Source organism: Harmonia axyridis, chromosome 4, assembly GCF_914767665.1.
Source record: "Harmonia axyridis chromosome 4, icHarAxyr1.1, whole genome shotgun sequence".
Lineage (NCBI taxonomy): Eukaryota > Metazoa > Arthropoda > Insecta > Coleoptera > Coccinellidae > Harmonia > Harmonia axyridis.
This window is the reverse complement of record NC_059504.1, coordinates 13,562,108-13,588,273: the sequence shown is the minus strand read 5'-3', so window position 1 is coordinate 13,588,273 and position 26,166 is coordinate 13,562,108. Positions and strand designations below refer to the sequence as shown.

Genomic DNA, 26,166 nt, shown 5'->3' with positions numbered 1-26,166 from the left:
TATACACAGCTAATAAATAAAACCCTAAATCCAATGTCACATCGTCTCCTCAACTATAGGGGTAGTTGAGCCACAACTGCCCACAGGGGCAGTGGAAAAATGTTACCTAGAGCAAACGAAACACAAAGGTCGATGACTAATACAAGTCTAGCAATAGAAACGGTCACGGCCCGTCAGAATTATTAGTTGATGTTCCCAGGCTACTAGATACGATAGTTCAGATAGAAAACATCATGTCGTTAACGAGAGAACTGTTCGTGCGCTTTAATATAATCTCAATTCTATCAAAACGCGATTGTTCCAAAGTTGTTCGCGATTTTCGGGACGTACCCTCGCCTAGGGGATTTCCGATATTGGGCACGCGATTGGCATTACTGGCCGCGGGTTCATCGAAATATCTGCACGAATACGTGGACAAGAGACATAGAGAACTAGGGCCGATATACCGTGAAAGGCTAGGTCCCGTAACAGGTGTGTTTGTCTCAGATCCAGACTCAATACGTAGTATATTCGCACAAGAAGGAAAATACCCCATTCACGTGATCCCTGAAGCTTGGACGTTGTTCAATCAGAAGCACAACTGTGGCAGAGGACTTTTCTTCATGAACGGAAAGGAATGGTTGGATACTAGAAGAATTATGAACAACCTGTTACTCAAAGGGGATATGTCCTGGTTGGAGGAAGCTGCGGATGCTGTGATCACAGGTTTCCTGGAGGATCTGGAGAAAAACGGGTCCCTAGGGACTTCTTTGGATTCGGAATTTTACCAGGTATTTCTCGAAGTGATCGTCAGTGTCCTTCTAGGTGCTGACACCTACAGGAAACACAGAGATGTCATTCAACAGCGAGTCGACCATTTGGCACAGTCTGTACAGTTGGTCTTTGAGACGACGATGAAGCTGGACATGTTAAAGGTCAAATGGGCAGATAAATTGGGACTAAAGAGGTGGAAAAATTTTGAGTCCTCCATGTTGAACGCCCTGTCAGGCACTACTAGGATGTTGGAAAGATTAACCGAAGAATGTGGTCGCGGCAATGGTTTGATGGAGATGTTGAGAGCCAAGAACCTTAGCGAAGATCGTATAAACGCCATAGTGACAGATTTGTTCTTGGCCGCAGCAGATACCACTGCATACACGATGCAGTGGATGGTATACATGGTGGCCAAAAATCAGAATATACAGGTGAGAATTCAAAAAGATATTTATTATAAAATTTTTGATATCTTCGCTCGGAACAAAAATAATTTACCAATGGTAATGGCTAAAAGAAAATACAAAGGAATCAATAGATATGTGGGATTATCAGTTTTTTCAGAATATCATCATAAACGATGAATCTTAAGAAAATTGATAACATAGGTAACATTTCGACCACACCGTTGTTACGCCTATGCTCGTATCACATTACGAAAGTCAATGTGTGGGAACGGCACTAATAATAACATTGAAAAGACCTTTGTTGGAATATGGGGGTTGAATAAATGAATTATTGATAAAAGTTTTACCTGGATGTAACCGTAGCTTTTTTTCATCATTTTGATGTATCTGTATATATTATGTATAGAATACCAGTGATACTGTAAGATACTATTGTCGACTTATTGACTTTTTGGCGTTGAATATCTTGATTAATAGTTTTCAACAACTTCGAATGCATTATAGCTATTGAAATTATGCAAAAAACTTAGAGCTAATCCTTTTAAGTCTTACTTTGACAAGCGAATGTGTTGTATCTTAAGCTACAAGTCAATAATTTATCGTATACAGGTTGTTTCTTAAAAACATGTCTATAATCGCCAGAATTATAGGCTGTTAATGCTGTCTCCCCCTATTTTTGCAGGTTTGTTGTTGTTTCATTGATCCTGTTATTGTTTATTAATCTGTCTATTTCTGCAGAAAAACACAATCTCAAGTCTTTAATTCAATTTAAATAGAACTATATTTATGCAAAATTAAATCATGAAATTGAAAATTTGTGAGATTACGCGAAATAGTTGTTTTAGCATATTATTTTTTTATAATTTGTTTTTCTTTATTGAGTAACTATACGTATATATAATCTAATATCTGAAATTTAACTTAGTCGATATGAAATCTCATCTTTTTGGTTATTGAATTAACCAAAATTCCACATATCTTCTTATACAAGGTATTTCATCTTAGACGAGCCACCCTGTATATTTCTTATCCAATAGTGATTGGAAAAATTTCCCAAAACATGTCGAATATTTAGGGGAAATCTTTTTACGTATATTTAAGGCTTGAAAAAGCAACCCCCTAAGAGGGGGCGCTTCAAAAATGGGAGAGGGTTTGAGTGAAACTTCATTTCAAAGGTTAGAAGCTTCTTCACAACGTTGTATGAAATGAATGATATTTCAGCTGAAGATCTTCAGATGCTATAAGGAAATATTTCCGAAATATTATGCTTTGTATTTCGAAAACGAAACGTTTGCAGAACTTATTTTATAAGAATTTACATTTGGAATCCCCCAAGATATAACCATCTCCAATTCAGAAATATCCAGCTCTTGGAATCTGTTTTTAAATCTTCCCTTTTCAGGATGAACTTAGGAGCCAGCTGGGCGATCCAGAGTCGAGCTACCTTAAAAATACCTTGAAGGAAACCCTGAGGCTTTATCCTGTAGCACCTTTTATCACTAGGTTTCTACCACACGAATCCTGCATCTCTGGTTACAGGATTCCAGAGAACACCCTGATAGTGATGTCTATATACAGCACTGGAAGGGACGAAAGGTACTTCGACAACCCTCTGGAGTTCCTTCCTGAACGTTGGAACAGGGAAAACAAGGGAAGGGTGACAAGACAGGCAAGTTTACCCTTCGCCATGGGCTCAAGATCTTGCGTAGGGAAGAAACTTGCAGAATACGAGCTCCAGACAATGTTATCACAGCTGATAAAGAACTTCAAGATTGAGTTGCTCAACACCAAAGAGATTCGGATGGTAATGAAGATGATAGCTGCACCATCCGAGCCTATAAGACTCAATCTGAAGAAAATTGGATGATGTAGCCTATAGGCTTCTTGTTGATTTTGAATCGATTTGGTTATTTAATTGTTAGTTTTGGTTTTGATGGCAAAAGTAAGATGATGAAGATGGTAGCTCTAAATGGATTCTTGTCATCTGAAGGATAATAACTACTAGGTAGGTAATGTCCACCTCCAAACGAAATATTCCTGTGTCAGGGTTTCCCGGAAATACTTATACTTGTAGAATTATCCGATTTCATTGTTTTAAATGAGTATATCAATATAAGGATTCACACAGAATTTCTGTGATGTTTTGAATGTTTCAAATATCTCTTAATATTTTCCAAATAATAGGAACTGTATTTTGACGCAAATAAAAAATATATTTGTATTACCTATGCAAGATTCTTAATGTTCCAAATATACTAAGTGACAGAAAAAAGACCATAATTGATTTATAACAATTTTTTTATATGTCTATGAGGATTATTTGTTGTGATATTGATTATGTTTATAATTAATCAGAATTTCAACAAAATCCAACTGTTTTGAAAAAGTCCGACTGGGGCTTCCTTGAATTGGCCGTTCAAAATTTCGTTTTTTGTTTATTTCAAAACTGCTGATTCGATCGACATTTGGATGGAGAAGGTTTTTCAATGCGAACTTTACAATTTGAAGTAGTTATAATAGCAACACTGTTCGTTATTTTCGACATTTCTTATGTCATTTGTGTTCAATAGGTTAGGTCATTTAATCATGAAAAGATACACTATTCAATGACATTCAGAAATTGTTTTATAAGAATTAGTGGTTATTTGTGAATACTGAGAGAAATTTGATAAGAATTCATGAACGACATTATTCAGTTAATTAATTCTCGGAGAAAATTACTGCCTTATTGATAATCATTGAGAACTCTGATGGGTGTTCAAAATGAGACGTTTCATTGGCTAGCTTATAAAAAATAAAATACAGGGTGTGCGGAATAAGCCAGATATTGACGTTTGAATGAGTAAGTCATCAATGAATTGTCTCATTTCGAACATCCAGTAGAGTTCTCAATGATTTTATCAATCAGTCCGTACTAACCTCCGTTCCTCAAGTATTCACTTCCAAATTCTCATTTGAATAAATCAATTCACTTCGAATTTATTATAAGTTTATCCAGAGAGCCTCCAATTTATGAAAACATGAAATATCTCAAATAAAGTAAGTTTTGCGCATATAAAACTTCAAACAAACTTGGGTTCACGTTTTCCATGAAGTCTGAAAATACAATAAAAAACAGGGTTTTCCATAAGAAAATCATATGATTAAGTCATTTACCCTTTTTAGTTAGAAACAGCCTGATGTGTATTTCCAAATGATTTGAGAATGTAGCTCTGATGCAACATAATGATACTGTGTAGAAAAAAAATTGAACGTTTCAGCGTTTAACTCTAATGTGGTGGAACATTCTGATAGCCTTATCATAATCATGCAAAATTCAGGAAGAATATGGAAAAACTTGAGAAATGTACTGACGTGAAGTCAGAAATTTTTGAGGACTCGTTCATTCGAGACCACATCAACCTACTTAGAGTATGTATGTTATGACCCTGAATTGAAGAGTGATTTTATGTGAATTAACAGGCAACTGCCCGTAGCTGAAGCTCTGCTTTTGGCGGATGCTAATCTTACCTTTGTAAACTTTCCCGAAGCATCCTTCGCCAATCTCTTGCATAAACTTCAAAGTTTCCTTCTTCAGCAAAGGCACTCCAGTTCCTGCACAGGCAGTGTACTGAGGATTTGGAGCGTATCGTTTCGACATCAGCAGGTTAGACTTGAGGTTCACCGGAGACGCCTACAATAAGAGAAAAAAAATAAATTTTGAAGTCGTAAGACCGTAACAGCCTAGAGACCCAGGAGTTAGAAAAAAATCCATAAAAGGACTGATTGAAAGATCGGTAACTGTTGCGCGCTCGTTCTGTAACAGTTGAATGAATTTCACTAATTAAATTTAGAATTTTGAGGTAAGAGATTTCCAGAAACTGTGGTTACTTCTACTGTGATTTTTTCTCTGCATTTGATGTCAACTATGTCAAAGTTACATCTGATTTGAATATCCTTCTATTGATATTTATATTGTGTGACATCAATGACGTCACATTCCTGCATCCCAAAAAAAATCTTCGGAATTTTCAGAAAAATCTTCTGATGAAGGAATTCAAGGGTTTGACAACAAGACGTTACACTTCGAATTACCTGCTATATTTTGACCTTTGACAAGTGAAAATTATGCCACAACTAACCATTTAACGATTAACGTCTCAACAACGCAATGAAAATATTAAAATTCACTACAAAAATGGTGCAAATTTTGTAGTTCAAAACTAAAGCAGTTTCGGTCGTCGTGAAACACCTTTTCGGCCGGCTATAGTTAAACAAGTAAGAAATTTGAGCTAATGGGACAAGTAAATGATGTGAAGCATCGAAACCGTGTTCATCGCTCAAGGACAACTGATAATATTGTTTCTCTAATTCTGTGGTTATTCCGTTCATTCTTCCACATCTTGTAGAATAAAATCGTGCGAGAATATATCAGAAACGCACAGTTTTCATGGTTATATTTTATTATTATATGTTGGTACTCCGAACTTTCCGCCACGGCTTTATCTGTCAATTCATCAATTTGCCTTAAAGAAATCAGTTCTGCCAACCAACATTTTTCAATGCAAAAATCACTTAATGATATGTATGGAAATATTTCATTGATTTCAATAAAAATGCAATGAATTAGAGAAAATAATGTATAATACTCGTACAGAAGGCACATTCTACCACTCGTTCTTTCAAAAACTCGCCACTTCGTGGCTCATTTTTGAATTTTGAACTCGTGGAAGAATATGAATGCCTACTGCACTTGTATTATAAATAACTATTCTGTAGCCCAAAGTGTTGACAAAAAACCAGGTTTGTCGATTCCTCGTCAATCTTGGACATAAGACATTCCACGTGGCTGAAATTGGAAGATATTGATGTGAAAGAAGTTCATTTTCAACAATACGGCACTTCTCCAAAATTAAACAGAAACCTCATATTGGAAAATCCTTCATTATGGTGAATTTTCATATTGTTTCGATGTCGTTAATATTGACACAAGATTCCAAAAAAATAATTATTGCAAATAACTCGCAAAAGTCAAACGAAAATCTTCTAGTAAAATAATCCACACCAAATTTTTCATATGTTAAGTCTTAGTACCTATCGTTATTCAGAATATTAACATTGTGTGGTAAATTGTGTGATGCTTTTTCGTGAAAATGAGATAATGAATAAATTATTCTTACAATAGAGTCATGTCGATTTCTGGAACAGCATTTTCTCCTGAGGATCAAACCAAAGAGCAACACTAGGACGAGGAAAAGGGATATGCCTCCACCCACTATGTAGTAATCTATTTGGTTTGCAGATACTGGTTCGGCTATCGAATGTTGAACCTGAAAAATAAAAGATAATATTGAACATTACTCGAAAAAATAATGTGAAATTATGAATTGTGAATGTTACACAATGTTGTTAAATGGCGGATGCGTCGGATAATATTTCATAAATTGTTTTCGGATTCAGAATTATTGGATCTAAAGAGAACACCGATACCTGGAGAAATTATCAGAACACCAAAATTCTTCTAGATATAGACTACATCTCTCTCAACTATATAAAAGATTGAGCTAAACAATATATCCGTTGTTGCTTATTAATTGGCGGATGCGCTGAATATCAGTCCAGCGGGTGTCAAATTCAGAATTTATGAACGAACCACTTATTATTATCATTAGTTATATACATGGACCAATACCACGATTAATGTAGGATGAAGAGGACAGTTCAGCAGGAGATGTATAACTGAAGAAAAGTTCGAGGAAAGTGAGATTATATCGCTATTGGTTTTGGCATTGCTCATTATAACTTTCGCAGATGGTTGAAGTTCTCAAGTTCATAAGTTTCCCCAATAACACGGTATAGAAAACCAGAACTTAACTAATCGAGAAACAGCAATACGAAGAAATAAATTTTAACTATGGCGTATTCGCCATTTTGCACAACACCAAGGATAATTTTACAAAGGAACGAAATAATTTTTTGGAAAACATTTGTGCACAGTGAATATATTATTTACAATTCGTTAGATAAGAAATTATTCAGAGTAGATACTATTTTTTCTTTACGAGAAATAACAATTCAAATGGTAACTATCGATTAAACTCCACATTTATGTTACCTGTTGACATAATTTGCCAAAATAAAATAGCGTGCAATTAAAATCATGCGTATCTTGCAATATCATTTTGTCATAATGTTTGTAACCAAAGGAACAAGAAGGTAAAAGAAAATTAAGGATCATTTATCGGTCATACAGGACATTTCAGGGAATATTTTTAGTCAGCCAAGTAGCCCAACGATGTAACATAAAAAACTTCTTCTTTCCTTTCATTTCAGCTGGAATGAATCAGGATGTTGAGTAAAATGCACAACATTCTATCGAACATATTGAGAAAGTTACTTTTGGGAAACCACAGTAAGTTTATGAAATGAAAATGTTGTTCACCAAAGATATTGCTGGCATTGTTATTTCAAGTAGCGAGGATGAAATTTAAAAATGAAAAAAAAAACATATAAATTATTCGGAGGGACACAATTTTTCTTCATTCGGTAGGTTAAGTTATGCTAATATATATGGAAAATACCATCATTTTGTCAAACTTTTCATCACTTTTTCACATAACTTTGGCTGTATTTCATCAAAAGTAGGTTTAATGTTGATTTTTAATTGTTAGATTATGAGCATGAAAATGATTTAATATATCCACAAAGAAGTAAATCAAAAGGAGTCAAATCAGACCATTTCTTGACCAATTTTACTCCAATTTTACATTTTACACCAAATTTACATTTTACATTCCATCCTAGGAATTTTTTTTCTGACACATTGTTGAGCTAATTGACCCCCTAAAAAAAATTTCCTCTTTCCTGCTATTTCACCCTTTCAAAAGAAAATTTTCATCAATTTGGACGTTTATCTTTGTCAACTTAGATATATATTAAGTTTTAGCATGAAAAGGCTCATTTTTAAACAGAAAAAAACCATGTGTACATCTGTGAACAACAGGTTCCAAAGGAAGGAAACATCAATTCTGGTCCAAGGAAAAAAAATTAAAAAATTCAAATGTCACACATATCAAAATGGATATATTTTGCAATAGTTACACAATACAAGGAGGAATGAAGTTGGTCTTTTTCCATTCATAATTGTTAGTTTTTCCTCTTTTTTTTCATAGAATTTTTGGTAGAGATCACCCCTTCCCGAACGGCTTATAAGCAAAAAAAGAAAAAAATGACACTTCTCCATTTACTTGAAATACAGTAAATGCTTCACGAATACCGAATAGTCACATTTGTGAACACGTTCAAATCACAATCAATCACATTTGTGTAGGTACATCATAAACAAACTCATATTTTGTGAAAACAAAGGATGGCATGAGACTATTGATTATAAAAACAGAAAAATTAACTTTTCTTATCATTCATTAGATGAAATGATTGAAGAAAACGAATAAATTCTGGGAGAATATTGTGTCAAACTGAATGCATATCTGCAATGATGCCTTCCATGTTGTACTAGGCATCAACAAACCACTGTAATTATGTATCTAGAACTTATATCAATTGATGAAACACACTGTTTCGTTTAGAAAACGGTCACTTATTATAACAACAGGTCTCAAAGTAAAAACTGTTTGAATTTTGCGAATTGTAGCGCATCAAAATTGACGTACACATATGTTAACGCCAGGGCCGAAAGGGTTAAGATCAATTGGTTTTTAAGGCTTTATTATAAAGCAGAACTTAATTAAAATTCTGAGTAAATGCATAGCATTCTATCGAACATATTAATAATAATAATAATAAACTTTATTTAGCACTCTGCTATTGAAAACAATACAAATGTAATCCACTAACTTAATTGATTTCTTCATAAATATAACTCATTGAACATTTTTCAAATTCTCTATAATCATTACAATATTTGATCTTTTCGGGTAGTTTATTGAAGATAACAAATCCCCTGCTAAATGTGGATTTATTCATAAATGTAGTATTAACTTTTTCTATGTAAAAATCATCTCGACGTCGTGTATTATAATTATATGTATCTCATTAGCAAATTTTAGGTTTTCACTCAAATATTCAGGTAACATTTCATTCCTCGCTTTGAATATTAAATCTAATGTTCTATAAATAATTCTTGGATTGACACTCATCAATTTCAAACAATTTAACATATTTCTTATGGGAGTTCTTTTATTACATTTTAAAATAATTCTCATACCTCTATTTTGTACTTTTTGTAACTTATCTATGCTACCTTTATTTAAATTAAACATTACTGACGAGCAATAAACCAAATGAGGAAGTACCAATGATCTAAACAACATCAGTGACGTATTCATATCAATTTTACCCCTTATTCTAGAGATGAAACCGACCTTTTTGGACATTTTATTTGCAATATAATCCACGTGAAACTGGAATTTTAAATTCTCGTCTAATATCAATCCTAAGTATTTCATTTTAGTGAACCTCTCTATTTCATCTTTATCAATATTAATTCTGAAATTACTTATGTCGGTACTACGTGTCCTATATTCACTATCTATTAACATATACTTCGATTTCTTTATATTGACTTTCAAGTTATTGTCGCGAAGCCAAATGAAAAACCTATCCAAATCCTCATTAATTAATTTGAACAAAATTTCAACATCATATCCAGAAACATATATCATAGTATCATCGGCAAACAAAGTAATCTTACAATTCCATACATATTTCACTGCATCATTTATGTACAAAAGAAATAAAATTGTTCCCAAATTTGTACCCTGAGGTACCCCAGAAATTACAGAAAATTACATTTGAAAAACCAAGGCAAGTATAACATGCTGAAAATAACAAATACCTATTGGCCCAACCGAAAACAACCTACGCTTGAAAAAAAAAAATCACAACAAACGGTAACGATGTAGAGAGGAGAAGCTTATGAATTTTGAAGATCAGTTGAAATATGAGGTGCATAAATATCGACCGAGAACAACTAGTTTCAGTCCCAATAGCCGTCGAGAAATTGGAAACATAGCCCGTAGGTGGAAAAAGTCCTTTCATCTACGCTCCTGGGATTACAATTTATCGAGAAAGGCTTACGCTTAATCTGCCCATCCCGCCTCTATGACAGCTAGATAAATATTGTTAAAATTTCCATTCCCTCGAGTTTTGAATAGAGTATATTGATGTCGGTGGGTGGTTCACAATCAAGAAAGGAGTTCGTATAAATCATTGAAAATATTCAATCAACTCTCCAGCCAACACTTCTATTTGAGTTCTTTGGGTTGAGCACTCGAGTTTTTGAACTTACGGTTCTCGAAAAACAAAACTAGGGTGTTGAAATCGAACCCTTTGGTCTTAGGTAAACATCGTCAATTAGGAAAACATAGCAAAAAAAAAAAAAAATTGTTTGGATCTTTTGAACGTTAGGTGTTTATAAGGTGTCCAAGAGAAAACGTACAAGTTGTCTCAAACTGAGTTTATATTCAATAAAGCGGTCAAAAAATAAGCCGTCTGTCGAAAAAAGCTTATCAATTATGAAAATATACAGGGTAATTCACCGCGATGGCCTATTAGACGTAAATGGAAAACTAATCATAATTTTGTGCTGAAAATTTGCATGTTGGGGTTTGAGGCATGATCTCTCCCCCTAAAATATTTTCAGATCTCTAGAACTTCCAGTTATACCGGAAACATACTACAAATGCCTTATTTCAAATGGCACAACCAGTATATATTATTGAATCATTAGATAGCTTTTTTGATGAAATTTCAGCAAAAAATTTAGGCGACATTTTTTATTTTTTTTCGAAAAACCCTTTTTCATTTATGATTCTGCAAATACGTAGTATTATAAGACTGTTCGCAGTTAAGATCAAAAATGTACCGGGTGTTTATAAGATCGTGAACTTGGACAACTCAAATTCATGGAAACTCAAGATTTTCGAATTGAAACCTATATTTTATTATTTCAGTCGAACACATAAATTCTTGCATTTGATACTCTTTTGAAAAAAGTGTACCATTCAGAATAAAAATTGAATTAACTAGACTGAATTATGTATTTTTTCATTGCAGTAATGATATATCTCTAAAACGTGTGACAAATATAGTCTAACGGAAAAAACTCAATAATCTGAGAACTGCCCTGAAAATATTGAAATTACATTTAACGTTTCGTTAAATGTCAATAATCCCACAAAAATTTGAATAAAATCGGACTGCTGATTCCCAAGTCATGGAGATCAGAAATTGGGGCCAATTTTCATAAATCACCCTGTATTTCCGAAAGTAACAGTCTTAGGATACAAAACAAGCTGATTTTCTGAATGGCCTGGATGACCTGCATTCCCCACTAGGCTCAGGCCAGTCAGTCGTGTTACACCCTGTATAAATATATAATTTCTTTTTGTAATAACCATTTCTACTACTAGTATTCTAGATCCGAACCTAACCTGACAATTTGAAGTATATCTAGATTATTTTTCTGTTTTGGAGATATTGTATTTACGACCGGTCGGACATAATTTGATTTACAACGAATTCATCATCGAATCTCTTGAGACCTTTCTGCAAAGATGAATAGTGAAATATTAATTAAAAAAAATTCAATACTTACAGATGGAGTCGTATCTGGTAATCTACTGCTGCTATTTGTCTCTTCATTATTGTTTGAAGGTGGGAGGACATTTGGTATCAATCCTGGTTGAAGGGGAACTGCAAAAAAATTTTCAATGATAAGTTTTCAAGAATACTGAAAACGATAACTAAACAAATGTTTATATTTTTTGTTTCAAATTCATTTCAAGTTCATCTCCAGATACTGAAGGTTCTACAAATGGTATAGAGTGTTAATATGGATTCAGGTACAAAAAAGATGATAAGAAAAAACAAAAATAGGTTGAATATTGTGAAATAACACAGTTCTGTTTGTTCGAAATTTCGAAACTGTTTCTGTTCAGGATAATTGCTTATTTTTAATAAAATCCATTCGATGTTCATCAAATCTAGTTTTGAATTAACGTCATATCTGTCCTATATGTATATGAATACTATGATTCGATTCCTCTTCTAAATTCAAAGACGATGGTTCACGTCTCGTTGCTAGATTAGATCAGATCCTCATCAGCATGAGTGAAATGGTCTTCGGTTTGGGATTGTGTTTGTCTTCTGAAGACGTCTCTTTTTGCAGCCTGTCAGTCAAACTCTTAATTTCATTTCGTAATGTTGATTTGCTATGAAGTACAAATGTATCTTCTCGGCCATTTGTAGACATTGACTGTTATCTCAGAAATCCCAGATATTTGCCTGGGTTTGCTAAATACGGAACCATACTTGTCATTAATGAACGGCGCTCTTTTATTCTAGAAAATAAAGCTCAAACCATTTCTTTATTCAATGTCGAGTTATAATGACACTCCAATTTGCTGATCATGAATCGTGTATTTTCAGCAGTAGTACCTAACCTAACCTAACTAGTGTTGCATCTTCATCTGTAACTTAGAAGTGGTACATTGCTTTCAAAAGAAGTTTGGGCTTTTATTATTTAATATTGAATCCCGCAATTTTGATCCAGCAGTATTTCACAGGGATCCCGCATTTGCGGGATTAGATTCCCTAGTCTGTACCATTTGTAGAACCTTCAGTATCTGAACGTGAACTTGAATTTTATGATTGAAACTGCGTGGTTACCAAAACGTAATCCCCATATTGGTAATATCCAATTATATCGGTAGTAAAAACATAGAAAGCATAAACCTCATTTTAACGACAACTAAAGCTTCCACCCACGATCGAACCACCCTCCGCGTTGGCGGTGTCGCCGTCCATACCCCGCTTAAAGGTGAAGGAGTTAGGAAAACACTTCAAAGCGAGAACAGACTGTCAATACAAGAAGTATTGGATTACTCCCCGACAAAGCTGCGAACATCTGTTCGGCTCCCGTTGAAATGTGTAAGATTTTAACCTGCGAACGGTTGACGCGATTCCTATTTTTATAGACGTCAATTCAGAGTTGACGAGGAGCAAGCTATACTTCCTATTTTCGAAGGCGTCTCTTCCTCCGTTTTTTTCTTCTTCTTTTTTTAGGAACGAGATAGGATTGCGGCCTTGCATTCTGTCGACTCCTTGTTGGGGTGTGTTTTGTTAGGGAAGTTGTTTTGACAACAGAATAATATACGATTGAAAGATGGGACGATGTGTTTCGTTGCATGTTATGGGATGATTATTGTTTTTTTATTGGAATGGAAGTGTTCGTGGAAATAACTTTGAAGACTTTTAGCAATTGATTAGATTTTTACTTCGTTATTTTTGAGTTATTCAGTTTGTTCTACTGGATACGAATCTGGAGTTGAAGTTGGCTGTATGTTTTGGTTTGGAAGTATAAGACTCAAGTTTCAAGAGCGTAGTTAGTTTCTTTCTTGGGAGGTAAACGAAAAAGAATCGTCAGGTAGGTACATATCGCCTTTTCTCATATCTATTATTATACCTTTGAATATCATGTAACAGTTTATTGATGTGAGAATTAAGACAATTATTACTATTATTATATCAATTATAATAGGTGTTTTTTGAGAGCTTGAAAATTAAAAATAATAATACAAGACAGAAATATTGCTAGAATGAATTTTTTAATATTACATTGGCATAGAACTTTGCTTCCGCCGTTTTTTCCCCAAAATTCCAAGCTTTATTGTGAGAAATTGGTTATACATTTATGATTCAAAGTATTTTCCATCGCTGGCCACTACTTTCTCCCATCTTTCGGGCATCGTATGAATCCGGTCAACGCCGTGGTCATCTTTCAAAGTGCTCCACGAATCGTTCCAATTCTTTACTTCTTCATGAGACCGGAAGTGCTGGTCAGCCAGGCCGTGTGCCATTGATCGAAACAAGTGATAGTCCGAGGGAGCAACGCCTGGAGAATACGGCGGGTGGGGTAGGACTTTCCATTTAAACGTTTCGAAGTACGTCTTGACCACTTTCGCAACATAAAGTCGCTATAAAATCCCTTTATTCATGTCTCTCGTTGTATTGCAGCGGTTTGTCTTTCAATACTCGGCTCAAACGCATTAACTGCGTTCGATAACGATTGCCTGTGATTTTCTCAGTCGGTTTCAACAACTCATAATACGCCACGCCGAGCTGGTCCCACCAAATACTGAGCATGACCTTGGAACCGTAAATATTCAGTTTGGCCGTCAATGTAGAAGCATGGAAGATATATCCCTTTGCTTTTCAGCACTTAGGATTATCGTTATGAACCCATTTTTCGTCTCCAGTGACAATGCGATGCAGAAATCCCTTCCGTCTTTGCCTTGCAAAAAGCTGTTCACAAGCAAACAAACGCCGTTCAACATTTCTCGGTTTCAACTCGTACGGCATCCAATTTCCTTGTTTCTGAATCATTGCCATGACTTTCAGGCGTTTTGAAATGGCTTGTTGCCAATTCTTCTTGCGTTTGACACGAGTCTTGATCAAGTTATTCCTACAATTATGCATCTTCGAAAACCTTGTCTTTTCCACCCCATGCTGGTCTTCGACGTCAAAATTACCGTTCTTAAAGCGTTGAATCTACTCTTGGCGCGTTCTTCCACTAATAGTGGCCTCATCTTGGGTATTTGAGAGCATTCGATCAGCCTCAGCCGCAGATTTATTCATATTGAAGCCGAAAATTAAAACCTCCCGCAAATGACGAGAATTTGGCTCGTAAGCTGACATGTTCAATCGTGAACAACTTTATGATGAAGACAAAAATCGACTATCTATGAACTCCGCGAACAGTTTCATTGGTTTTTCAAAGTAATTTTTCACAATTTGGGCGCGTTGTTCTGACGTTAAACGATTCATGATGAATTGTCAATACAAAGAGTAATAAATATAGATAGAGGGAGTATACGCAATTCTTACATGTCCCCAACATGGTTAGATTACGTTATCGGATTGTGATATAGTTTCAAATCCACAATTTTACTATCATTATGAATGTATACTATATTAAATGAAATATATATTTATTTGAGTGATTCTCGATTAAATATGCAAATTTGAATATTGGAATTCGATATTTTTCCTAATTGTCAAATTTCTAATAAGCAGAATATTTATTATTTTTTGTATCTACCTGCAGAAATCCAAGGTTTGGCACCTGTTGCTCTCTTAGTGTCATCGGTTGTTTCAAGTAGTTTGGCGCGCTTCAAGTTTGTTTTCTTAATTTCTAATATATTTAGGTTTTTATTTCAGTATATTTTGAGTTGATATGAAACGTTGATTCACTATGGGACATAAGAAGTGCGTTCTTTGTGAAGACACTCGCGAATTGAAAGAAACATCGTATTACTGATATGTTTTCATTTCCGCGCTTCATGTCCAATTTGATAGTTCATGTTGGGGAAAAAATTTGCTTACTGAAAATGACTATGCTCCCTCTATCTATGTTTATCACTCTGAGAACGAATCTTATTGAACAGAAATGTCAGCACAGTTTGACATTCGCATTTTTGAGGGGCTTGTAGTCACGAAAATATTGGATATTTTCTCAATATTCTCTTCGAATATTTTCTGGTTCTGTTTAAACTATTGACATAAATCTTTTTCTCTATTTCAGTATCGTAATGAGTTTTTTACAGTTCTAAAAACAGTGCTGTAATGAACTCTTACAGCATTGTTTTCAGTTATATTTTTCGTTTTGTGGTTGTCTACCCAGACTTCCAATCATATATCCTATCAAAATTCAACACACGTCAATTGTCGATGTAATATAATTCGGATTTAGTGAAATGAATTGCGACATTATTCGCAATTTCTCTTGATTCTGTTAATGTTAAATCGATTTCCTCAGACATAATTCGCGAATTTATTGCGTTATTATCAAAAATTTCGAAATTCTAAAAGTACGATTCAAATTCAAATTCCGTAATCTGTCAATTTTCGTAACAGACACGACAACTGCCAAGATACAATACAAATGTCCCTAGGATGTTTAATCTGAATTTTTCATTGAATTTCGACAATATTTCATAAAACTTGACTGAAATAGAGAAAATATCGTCTAATACTCGTTGCAGAAGGCAATTCCAACACTCATGCGTTCGAAAACTCGCTCCTTCGTCGCTCGTTTTCGAATTTCGCATTCGTGCATTCTGCAACTTGTTTTAGAATATACTATTACGACACTTGGAGTTGTTATTGTATATCTAATCGAAAATTTTCATCTCGATCGAAGAAGCAGTTATGAAATTAATGCGAAAACAAAATTCCGAACGAATTGAAATATGCGAGGGTAGTAGTCTCATTAAAACCGCCTTATTTTACGGCTTCAGAATCGCAGAAGTTATTCCAATACTCTCCAGCTACAAGCAACAATTCCTTATACATTCTACATTAAAATCCTCCGATTCCATCTAAAACACATAACTTGCTAAAAAAAAAAAACGTTTGGAATAACATAAAGTGCAGACAGTTGGAATTTCATTTCCGCAAGCGTGTTTCTTCGACCGCGAACGAAAAGGAAGAGGAGGAGCTTTCATCAGAATTCTACGACTTTTTGTGGGGCGCTTTCTTGCATGGGAAATTCAATTTTCCGGTTAAAGTTAGGTATGTGGTGTGGCTTCAACTCACCTGTGTATCTAGGACATGTGCCATCTGGGTTTGGTGCTTTGGAATCATGGGGGCATACACATGAGTAAAAGTTGTTTTCCAATTCCTTACATGCCAGTTCTCCTGTACATTTTCCACGACTGCAATTTCCCAGGTGCTTTTCAACCCGCCTCTCTTCTGAAAAAATTTTTAAATGAGAATGTCGTTTAGTTAAGATATTTCTGGCGTTGTTATATAACTTTAAGTTGGCATTACTGTTCAGGATTGCGATCGATTTAACAGCTGTCAAGTGATTTATTCTCAGTTTGGTTTGGCAATTCATCATGAATAGACTCACTCCTGAACAACGCTTGCAAATAGTGCAATTTTATTTCGAAAATAATGGTTCTGTGCGGAATACGTATCGCGCACTACGTCCATTTTATTTTTTTTAGCGATGAAGTGCACTTCTGGTTGAATGGCTACGTCAACAAACAAAACTGCCGCATTTGGAGTGAAGCTAATCCTCAAGTGTATGTCGAAACACCGTTACATCTAGAAAAACTGACTGTTTGGTGCGCTTTATGGGCTGGTGGAATCATTGGTCCGTACTTCTTCAAAAACGATGATGGCCAGAACGTTACAGTCAATGGTGATCGGTAAAGAGCCATGATTACTAACTTCTTCATTCTTGAATTGAACAACCATGATGTCCAGGAGCTGTGGTTCCAACAAGACGGCGCAACATGTCACACAGCTCGTGACACAATCGTTTTGTTGAAAGACACGTTTGGTGACCGCCTAATTTCACGTTTTGGACCTGTGAATTGGCCTCCAAGATCTTGTGATTTAACACCGCTAGACTACTTTCTGTGGGGCTATGTAAAGTCATTGGTCTATGCGGATAATCCACAAACCCTTGACCATTTGGAAGACATAATTTGCCGTGTTATTGCCGATATACGGCCACAAATGTTGGAAAAAGTAATCGAAAATTGGGCGTCCATATTGGACTACATCCGAGCCAGCCGTGGCGGTCATATGCCAGAAATCATATTTAAAATGTAATGCCTAAAGATTATGTTGTGGTTGAATAAAATTCATGTCAATCGAATAATCCATCGTTGTTTTATTGCAATTTAGAGTTCTATAGCTCTAAAAAAAACACCCTTTACAATACCGATACTAAAATGAGGAATATATATACAGGTTGTTCCTAAATTGGAGGCATAAATGAAAATGAGAGATTCCTAGGAAAATTTATCGAATCTTTATTATTTTCGCAACAGATTTGGTAAAGAAGTACCAAAACTTATAATTAATTTATGCATCACAACTTATCTACTGGATCTTTATAATAATAATATGGATTTTCCTGAGGATTACTAAAGAATTGTTCTGGAGGAAAGAAACGTGCTTTGTTCCAGAAAAAATCACCCTGTTGAAATCAAAATTAGTATATCACATCACATGATGAAATCTCTAAATTGGAATATCTATGCCAAATTCGAGTAGATTCTTGTGAAGGGAAGGTGCTATGAGAAGAAAAATCAAACTTTAACACCATGTATTTCGAAAACAAAGCGTTTGCGGGTCTATGTTATGTATAATTACAGGATTCTTTTTTCTTAAAACGAGATATCAAGTATTTTCATTTGTACCTCCAATTCAGGAACACCCTATATATAAATTATTCAGTGGGACACAATTTTTTTTTATTTCAAACGTTTCATGATGCCAATAATTAATAATAATAACATATAACCATGAAATCTGTGCGAATCTGCGATATTCTCGCACGATTCTGTTCTACAAGATGTGGCAGAATGAACGAATTAGCGCAGAATTAGAGAAAAACAATTTAACAATTTCAAAAAATTGTTGAAGCTTGTATCTTTCCACGATTAAAAGGCATAACCTACTGAACACTAATGACATAATAAATGTCAAAGAATAATACACAATAGTGTTGCCAATCTAATCATATTAAATTTTATCATTTCTACTGCAAAATCCGTTACATCCTCGAATAGCAGATACAAAATATTCCCCTTGAAATAAAAATTGATCTGTCAGTGCATTTTCTAGAACTATACGGAAATATTCGTCTGTAACGTTTTATGTAGGACATTCTTTAATAATTTTCTATTCTTCAAGTAGAATACGTAATTGTTCTGGAAAGAGAATGGAAATTTTCATCTAAACAGAAATCTTTCAAGTGCTGCATTTTAGGACTCATAGTATAATCTCTAAGAGTCAGTAGGTATTATAAAGGATGGTTGACTGTCGGTTCACTTCAACTGAGCGTCAATGAAGTATGATATTGTAGACATTGAGGCATATAGAATTATCAGTCTTTTTTTCTTTTTCTTTCTGTAATCGGACTAGGAAACCTAAGAGAAAATTTCCCTCCTGTTAAAAATTCTATGTATATGGAGAACAATTATCGAAATTTACAGCGAATATTTCCCTCCTGTCAAAAATTCTATGTATGTGGAGAACAATTATCGAAAATTACAGCGATAATTGCATTGTAGGAAGCGAAACAGCACTGCGATAATTGTTCTGTTCATATATGCATAGTTTCTATGCATCTTACACAGTTCGAATCTATGGCAATTCCATTCTACATCAGTTTGACAAGTGATGTAACAGTTTATTCGGGAAATATTCACCCGAATTACACTCGTGCATCAAAATGACCGGATAATTTCGCATTCCAGCGTGTTTTCTTTGAAAAACTGCATTCGGTCATTTTCATTTTTGGAGAAATTTTTCTCCAAAAATGAAAATGAACTCATGCAGTTTTTATGACAACACGCTGTTATGCAAAATTATCGGTAATTTTGATGCACTTGTGCAATTACTCACGACAACACGCTGTCATGCAAAATTATCGGTAATTTTGATGCACTTGTGCAATTACTTACGAAAACTGTCAGAATTGAACGAAAAGTGTAGCCAACAGAAATAAATCGGCCATTACCGCTGGTTGTGCAACCGACACGAAAATCTGCTATCTTGTTCCGGAACAGGCTGTAAAATCAGTTATAATATCACAAGAGCATGAACAATATTCGATCATATTATTATAATCGAAATATATTATCTATATGCTTAAATCAAAGCGATGCATTTTGACAAATTCAATGACATTTCACTGAGGTTGATTTTTTTTTTTTTTGACGAATGTTACTGTGGAAATGATCACAATATGGCAGAAGGCGAAACGCCAACACGATTATACCACGTTGTCAAGGGTATATTCACTTTTCAATTTGACTTAACTATGGGAAATTCACGGATTTTATTGGTTCATCGATATATGAGTTAAATAATAAGTTATAATATCACAAGAGCATAGACAATATTCGATTATACACCGAGTCACGATATGTAGTTCGCAAAACATCACGAGAGCGCAGCACGAGTGTTGCTTCGCGAATCAGGTCGAGTCAAGAGGTTCGTATAATCGAAATATATTGTCTATGATCGAGTTGTTATTCGTTACGATTATATAGCGAATAATTTCAATAACCATAACCAAAAACCTGCGTTTTGATATTTTAATGATATTTCACTGAGCTTGACTGCGAACATCCAAGAATGATACTATGGAAATGATCACGATATTGCATATAAACGATTATACCACGTCGTCAAGAGTATATTCACTTATCAATATGCTGTAAAAGTGGGAAATTCACGGATTTTATTGGTTAATCAAAACATGAGCTATATAATCAGGAATACGAAATAAAGGCCTCAACTCAGGGAAAACCTAGTTATCACTCCGAAATTCTAATTTGGATTTATTCCACTTACATAGGTTAGTACAAAATAAGCTTTGACAGCTGTTTCGATTCATGGTGAACATAATATACCTACCCCGGAAGTATTTTTGCTTGTTATTTCCTACTCGTTTTATCCCTCGGTATTTTCAGGCTCTGAAAAGAGCATCAAAAGCTTTATGTTTACGCTTTTCTGACTGAAAATCGAAAGGGAAAAGTCGGATTTCAACATGGGTTCAGTTAGGATTTGTAGAATTGCTCTCTTGACACACTTTTTATAACTACTTGTGTGGTATCGCACAATCGGAACAGATGTTTTTTTTTTGCGGTAAACAGGGGGTGATATCGATCTCGGGGGAAAATATATGTTTACATAAACATGGGACCTGTCATGAGGATGTCAAACATCATTGGACAGTATGTGGGTGTGTTCGCGGTGCGTTCATTTCGTCACAATAAGTGTAATGGTTTCAAACGATAATGTTAGACTAATATGAAATCAAACAGAAAACTCTTCGTTGATAAAACTCAAAATACTAATTCAATATTGAAACGAGGAAGCGAGAGGAGCCATGTATCGATAATTCACCACTACAAATTTTCAAACAAACTTTTCAGTAGCATAAGGGAGCACTCAAAAACGTCACACTTCAATCTGGACTTTATAATTATTCAATTTGAGATTTCGCGATATATTTCCAGACTGGCTGATGAATTTTTCAAATAATGGAAAAATAGTTGTTGGGTGTTTTGTCGGACATGTTGTAGTATGTAGTTGACATAGGTGTTCCCCAAGGTTCGGTGTTAGGACCTTTCATTTTCATTTAATTCATAAATAACCAACTCTAGAATTTACTTTTTTCCGACCTTTTTTCCTATAACTGCTATGGAAAGTAGCATATTCTTCATAGCATACTCAACTTCAAAACTAAGTATTGCCCACACTGTGAGAAATATTATTCCACATGGCACTTTGTCCACACCTCGCTTGGTCATCAAAAGCCATTTTGAATCCAGTCCATTACTTGAATTATTGAAATTTGTGCAGTTGAAGATGAAGTATGGAGTGCAACATGTGGAGTAAGTCCTTTTCTCGCTCGTGTGTTTGCGGCACTCGCCTTTCAGGCTCGTGCAACAAACTTCCACACTCGCGAGAAAAGTTGGACTTTCCCCACTTGTTGCACAATATACTATTCTCTATTTCAGTATCGTAATGTGTTCATTATCATTCTAAATACAGTGCTGTTTTGAACTCATTACAGCATCGTTTTCAGTTATATTTTTCGTTTTGCAGTTGTCTAAACTGACTTCCAATCCTATCAAATTTCAACATACCTCAATAATTGCCAATATAATATGTAAGTTGGATATAGTGAAATGATTTGCAACATTATTCGCAATTTCTTCTACTTCTGGTGGTGTTAAATCGATTTCGTCAGACGTAATTCACGAATTGAATGCGTACTTGTAAGATTACGGTTCATATTCAATTTCCGCAATCTGTCAATTTTCGTAACAGTCACACCAACTGCCAAGATACAAAACAAAAGTCACTAGGATATATATAATCTGAATTTTCATTGAATTCCGACAATATTTCACAAAACTTTACTGAAATAAAGATAAAGATAAAGAAAATAACGTCTAATACTCGTTGCAGAAGGCAATTACAACACTCATGCGTTCGAAAACTCGCTCGTTTTCAAATTTCGCATTCGTGTTGGAATGAGAGCATATTCTGCAACTGTTTTCTTAGAATATACTATTAAAAATATTGACGAGCATACTTAGTTTGAGGAACTCATAGCTTCGTTGAAGGTTTTCTGTTGACTGATGCAAACAGTATGCCTTAATGATACATTCATTCTACATTTTTCTTAATACCTCAACCGTAAAAACTTTGTAGGTTCAAATATCGATAACACAATGGGATCTCGATCTGAAATCAATCGAATTAGCTTCAAGCTCAAACGTTGAATGAAACAAATAAAAAAAAATATTTGAATAAAACATTAAACTTCGAATCGAGGTCTTTTTGTCTTAAGTATCATATTATCTGATTTACTTAATATATCATCAGGAAATGCTCTATACAATTTCATTGTTTCCATTCGGTAATTGTTGGGTTTCCAAGAAAAAAATACATTATTTATATCGGTCACTAGTGAATGGGATTGGTGTGACAATGCAATAACCGTTGGATAAAACACCTACGTCAATATAATAATAATTCCCATATGTTTATCATTCCAGATGTAGTATGCTTTATGACAAAAGGACCACACCCTATGAGGAAACCAGTAATTTAATACAGTAACGTAATATATCGATGATCTTCTTGTAGGAACGCTTTTTTGGGTTTCGTAGCCAGATGACTATATTGGAGCCCCCTGTGTATTTTCATTATTTACAAGTTTGGACCCGCGATTTATTTCTCTGAAAAACTATGTTTGAATGACTTCTCAATTTTTTTTTAAATTAAAATAGATTTTGATTCCAAAAAACTTGAGAAGTCATTCAAACATAGTTTTTCCGAGAAATAAATGGTATTAGAATACCACTCTTTTTTATTTTTCAGTAGAAATAGCTTTTTCGTAACAAATTTTTTTTTTGATTCCGCAAATACTTGGTATTATTAGACTGTTTGCGATTTGAACCGAACCTGTACAGGAAGTTCATAAAAAGATCATGAACTTGGACAACTCAAATCCATCAAAACTCAAGATTTTCAAATAAGAACCTATATTTTTCATTATTTCAGTAGATTCTACGTACAAAAACAATGGGCGTCATTCAAGCAAACCCTATACCTAAAATGAATTCTCTGAGAGTTATCGAGGAAGAACCTTAAGTGAGGAAAAACCGTAATTCCTCACTATGTGGAGTAGTCTGTGACTTCCGGAAAACACAGAAAGAAACTAAAATTCGATGTTTGGATAACTAAATTTCACATTCCATGAATTATAATAAATTTTTCGTTGGGATTGTTGAGAAAAAGTATAAATTCAAATTTGAAAATCTTGAGTTTTGATCAATTTGAGTTGTCCAAGTTCGTGATCTTCTTATAAACACAATGTACATTTTTGGTCCAAACCGCAAACAGTCTTATTATACTACGTATTTGAACAATCGAAAAGGAAAAACATTTTTGCGAAAAAAGCTTTTTTCGCCGAAATATTCAAAAAAAGTCTGTCGGAGTTTATGTATTAGAATTATATTTCAATTTTCAATAGACGGTTGAGGCCAGCCAAAAGGGAACAAGAAATCATTAATGTGTAAGTTCTTTGGTCTCAACTCGACATCACCGATCGTTACCGTCATTCCTTCCTCTTTCACATCCCTGATTTCATAGTACTAGTTGTATAGACAGCAATCAGCTGACATATCATAGAAATACAGTCCATTTTGGTTCATAACCTATTTCATTTTCATCATTGTATACTGTTGTATTCTTCTTCTTTATGTGCCGTCTCCTTTAAGAAGGTTGGCTATCATCATGGCGATTTTTACCCTTGAAGTTGCGGATCTGAACTATTCAACATACTGTTGTATGTTATTGTTCAAATACAAGTATAAAAACCCAAGTGTTTTATCAGAATCTAAGGGTATCCCAATCCGTGGTAGAAATAAGAACAAACTTCTGTATTCTACAAAGTTGGTGCTTTGATAAGCGTACCCTTAACAAAGTCCTCATCGCCACCATGGCATATGGTCGAAATTGTCGTAAAAAAGTCTAAGGATACAATAATATACACGATGTGTCATTTGAAATAAGCAGTAGTATGTTTTCGGTATGACTGGAAGTTTAAGAGATTTGAAAATATTTAGGGAGAAAGATCATTATCTCAAACCCCAATATGCAAATTTTCAGCTCAAAATTATGATTAGTTTTCCATAAACGTCTAATAGGCCATCGCGGTGAATCACCTTGTATAGGTCTTATGATAACTTGAAGTCTTGAATGTACATGCCGAATTCCATAAGGACCAGATAAAATAACCGACAACAAAAACATTCTACATAATCCTATATACTGTTCTGTGGTCTCCAATGAATGAACGAGCGTTTCACGCCTATGCTGTCCTCGAATTCTTTCGAAAAAACTTGTTGAATATTATGAAACATATTGAATTACTACAATTATTCAGCTTGCCCACTTTTTCAAAATTTGAGCATGACGATCTTGAAGCAGATTAAGTGCGCATTGTGTTTACGAGCGTTTTAAAAGATTTTCTACATCTGAAAAGACTGTGTTGTGTCCCACTTCCAGTCGATGGTTAATATCATTGTACAAGAATAGCCGCTGTTACGAAACCGTACAGTAGGGAGCATAAATATCCAGCTAGAGTCTAGCATCAAAAACAATTAATCGAAACTTGACATAACAACTGCCGATATTAGAATACGCTCCGATAATTATTGTGGATTGACCCCGATACATTGTGAAACTGAGACCAAACCTTCGGCGATACTCGTTTATTTTGGGCTGACAGCAGACATGAACAAGAATCACATTGTATATATTTTAGTTGTGGATTTAGGTCACGTTTATAATGGAAAACTTTTTGCTAACCAATTTCAAAAATTTAACTTTTCGCAAAATGCATTAGCATCGTTCTCAACTTTGTCTTGTCCTTCTTGCCTGTTGGTCTAGGTGTCCGCATAGATCCTTTTGAGCAGTCTTAGCTTCTGCAATTCGATTCAACTAAAATTTGAGTTATGAGACAGAAAATAACGTAAAGAAAAGATAGGCAGAACTCTGATGGTAGTTGAAAAGTTATTGGTGAAGAAGACGTCCATACTAATTAAACTCCAGAATGGGCTCTGTCTTCTCGTCTTTTTAACTGGTTCTACAGATGGTTTTACTTAAATTTCTATATTCTTGCAGACTTGTTTCTGTTTGAAATTTATCTGATCTATTTACCTTTACGAAAAGTTGGGGAGAATATGTTGATTCTCTGATTTATTCTTTGAACACCTGGTTAGAGTAAGTGGGCTTAAATAGTGTCTGGATAAAATAAAATTACATGCTACTACTGCAATTGCCTTGAACGCTTAAACGGATCGATTCCGTTCAACATAGATTAATATATACTAGCTGACAAAAAAACTGCAACACCCAGGAAGAGCTGTTCACATTTTGCTGTTTTTTCATGTAAATAATTTTTGTTTCTTAAATATTGTAGTCGTTTTTTGCAATTTTTTAAAATTTTACAACAAACTAGCTGTTCGAGGAGATCCAAAGTCGATGTTTAGTTGTTGTTAAAATGCCTAGAGCACCAGTACGCGGAATTTATCGCCAGCTAAGTGAATTTGAAAAGGTCGAATTATTGGTCTACGGGAAGCGGGGTTGTCATTTCGAAAAATCGCTAAATGTACGAACAGAAATCCAACTACTGTTATAAGATGTTGTCAAGCGTGCTTTGATAATGCCCACAATTGAAGAAGAGTAGGAACTGGATGTCGTAGGGGCACAAATGAAGTTCAAGATCGACGTCTAAGACTTATGGCCATTAGAGACCGATTTGCGACTACCCGATCTTTGGCTGATGAGTGGTTAGGACAACAAGACCATCCTGTAACTGTCCGAACGGTTTACCCGCGGATAAGGTCTTTTGGACTGCAGCATTATCGACCTCTGACAGTTGAGTATCGCCGGC

The 26,166-nt window shown here is 34.8% G+C and overlaps 2 protein-coding genes across 3 annotated transcripts in view; one reads left to right on the top strand and one right to left on the bottom strand.

Annotated features, from left to right (window-relative positions):
* Positions 1-26,166, bottom strand: part of LOC123677783 (tyrosine-protein kinase transmembrane receptor Ror-like) — a 92,814-nt gene that overhangs the window by 10,489 nt on the left and 56,159 nt on the right. The window contains exons 2-5 of one of the 2 annotated variants that reach the window (XM_045614487.1): positions 16,758-16,910; positions 11,758-11,855; positions 6,320-6,469; positions 4,671-4,833 (exon numbers count right to left, since the gene is read on the bottom strand). In XM_045614487.1, the coding sequence (XP_045470443.1) occupies positions 4,671-4,833; positions 6,320-6,469; positions 11,758-11,855; positions 16,758-16,910 (564 nt within the window). Of the gene's footprint in view, positions 1-4,670; positions 4,834-6,319; positions 6,470-11,757; positions 11,856-16,757; positions 16,914-26,166 lie in introns of both variants that reach the window. The other variant, XM_045614486.1, reaches the window with a different exon arrangement.
* LOC123677787 (cytochrome P450 315a1, mitochondrial-like) lies at positions 219-3,357 on the top strand. Its single transcript, XM_045614491.1, has 2 exons — positions 219-1,184; positions 2,563-3,357. The coding sequence occupies exons 1-2, from the start codon at positions 234-236 to the stop codon at positions 3,025-3,027; spliced, it is 1,416 nt and encodes a 471-aa protein (XP_045470447.1). The 5' UTR covers positions 219-233; the 3' UTR covers positions 3,028-3,357.

Coding starts and splice junctions, on each gene's coding strand:
- LOC123677787 (XM_045614491.1), top strand. CDS start 234: ATGTCGTTAACGAGAGAACTGTTCGTGCGCTTTAATATAATCTCAATT. Junction 1,185..2,562: donor CCAAAAATCAGAATATACAG/GTGAGAATTCAA, acceptor TTCCCTTTTCAG/GATGAACTTAGGAGCCAGCT.